The 1,375-nt window shown below is 37.3% G+C and overlaps 1 protein-coding gene across 1 annotated transcript in view; it reads right to left on the bottom strand.

The window, feature by feature from the left end:
• The window catches only part of LOC106012336 (ganglioside GM2 activator), a gene marked incomplete at its 3' end in the record, with an annotated part of 2,933 nt that extends 1,881 nt beyond the window's left edge, over positions 1–1,052 (bottom strand). Inside the window, 1 exon segment of the mRNA XM_013085004.1 lies at positions 915–1,052. Within this exon segment, the coding sequence (XP_012940458.1) occupies positions 915–982 (68 nt within the window).
• Between the last annotated feature and the right edge of the window lie 323 nt (positions 1,053–1,375).

The following is a 1,375-nucleotide window of genomic DNA, read 5'->3' as shown; positions in this document are numbered from 1 at the left end:
GGGTTGAGGGGGAGGGTTGAGGGGGAGGGGGAGAGGGAGGGAAGGGGGAAGTGCACACACACGCAGACTTACACTTACAGTCACATGCATAATATAAATTAACAGCATAATAAACAATAATAATCTTAAGCTAGATACATACACAATGTTATTCTGATGCATGCTCTAAGGAGTCCGCTAAAAACACACATGGTTATGTTAGTAATAAAAAAAAATTAATTCCAGTTGTTGTTGTCGTTTTTGTTTTGTTTTTGCTTTGGGAGTTTTTTATGTATTTTGTTTGGTTTTCTCATGGGGGGGGGGGTGTTGTTGTTTATTTTTCATGGGTTTTTTGTGTTCAGTGGTTAATTTTTTTTGTTGGTTTTTTTGTGTGTTTGTGTTCTGTTTTCTTCTATTTGAGCACGTTCTCTAAACCGGAAACCCATCCAAAGCGAAGAAAATCTACCGGTTTCGTAGATTTCAGTTTAAACGGACTCCATTGTATACTATAATTTGGGGGTGGGTTTTTTTAATTGTTCTGTAGCAAAGAGTACAAAATTTCTGGCCTTTCATTTAACACTAATGTCGAATAAGGCAAAAGTGTAAGCGAGAAAATGCCCCCCCCCCCCCTTTCCACCACCAAAGTTTGGTGACTTCCAAAGATTATGAGTGTTATGAAACAACGTATTTACATTTATTTATGTCTTTTTTGTTTTGCGTTTAATCAGCGTTTTCCAGTAAAATCGACACAGATGTGTGTTTTTTTATTGGCGTAAAAGTTGTTGAGCCAGTCCCCTGGAAAAAAAATGGATAAAACTTGCTCAACTGGGAGAAGAATTCCTGTTTCTTCGATTTCATTAATTTGACAAGCACCTGATTACATCAAGATGCCTCACAATTTACAAAATAACAAGCTTACTGTATATTAATTTCTTACCGGGCTTCCATGCGCCATGCATACACACACGACAAGGGCAGACGCGATGCTAAAAATCCACATCATTGTTTTTCTTCAGAAAGACGTATTTTTGCTTGTATAGGACTCCAACTTTTTCTTGCCTCTAGACAGTAAATAAAACCGCTTAAAAGTGATTGCAACAGTTAAATGTGTTAACTTTTATAATGGTGTACCTAGGTGAAAATTGATGATGATATTGATACCTCAATTAGTACGCCTTTGATGATATATTAAGCTCTAAATGCTTGCGCAATGCGCACTTTGTAACGAGATACACGTGGCAGCAGATGCCTGTGAACTAGTTCTCCGCAGAAAGTGCCGGTGGTGTTATGATCAATCCACGTAAGCCACAAGCTTTTAATCTGGTAGAAGATATGTTAATAATATATCTTTTAAAATAGCATTTAACTTAACAGAGAGAGAGAGGAGAGAGAGAGA

This window comes from Aplysia californica, unplaced genomic scaffold (assembly GCF_000002075.1).
Source record: "Aplysia californica isolate F4 #8 unplaced genomic scaffold, AplCal3.0 scaffold00333, whole genome shotgun sequence".
Lineage (NCBI taxonomy): Eukaryota > Metazoa > Mollusca > Gastropoda > Aplysiida > Aplysiidae > Aplysia > Aplysia californica.
Note: the sequence above shows the minus strand (reverse complement) of the source record. Positions and strands in the feature narration are given on the sequence as shown.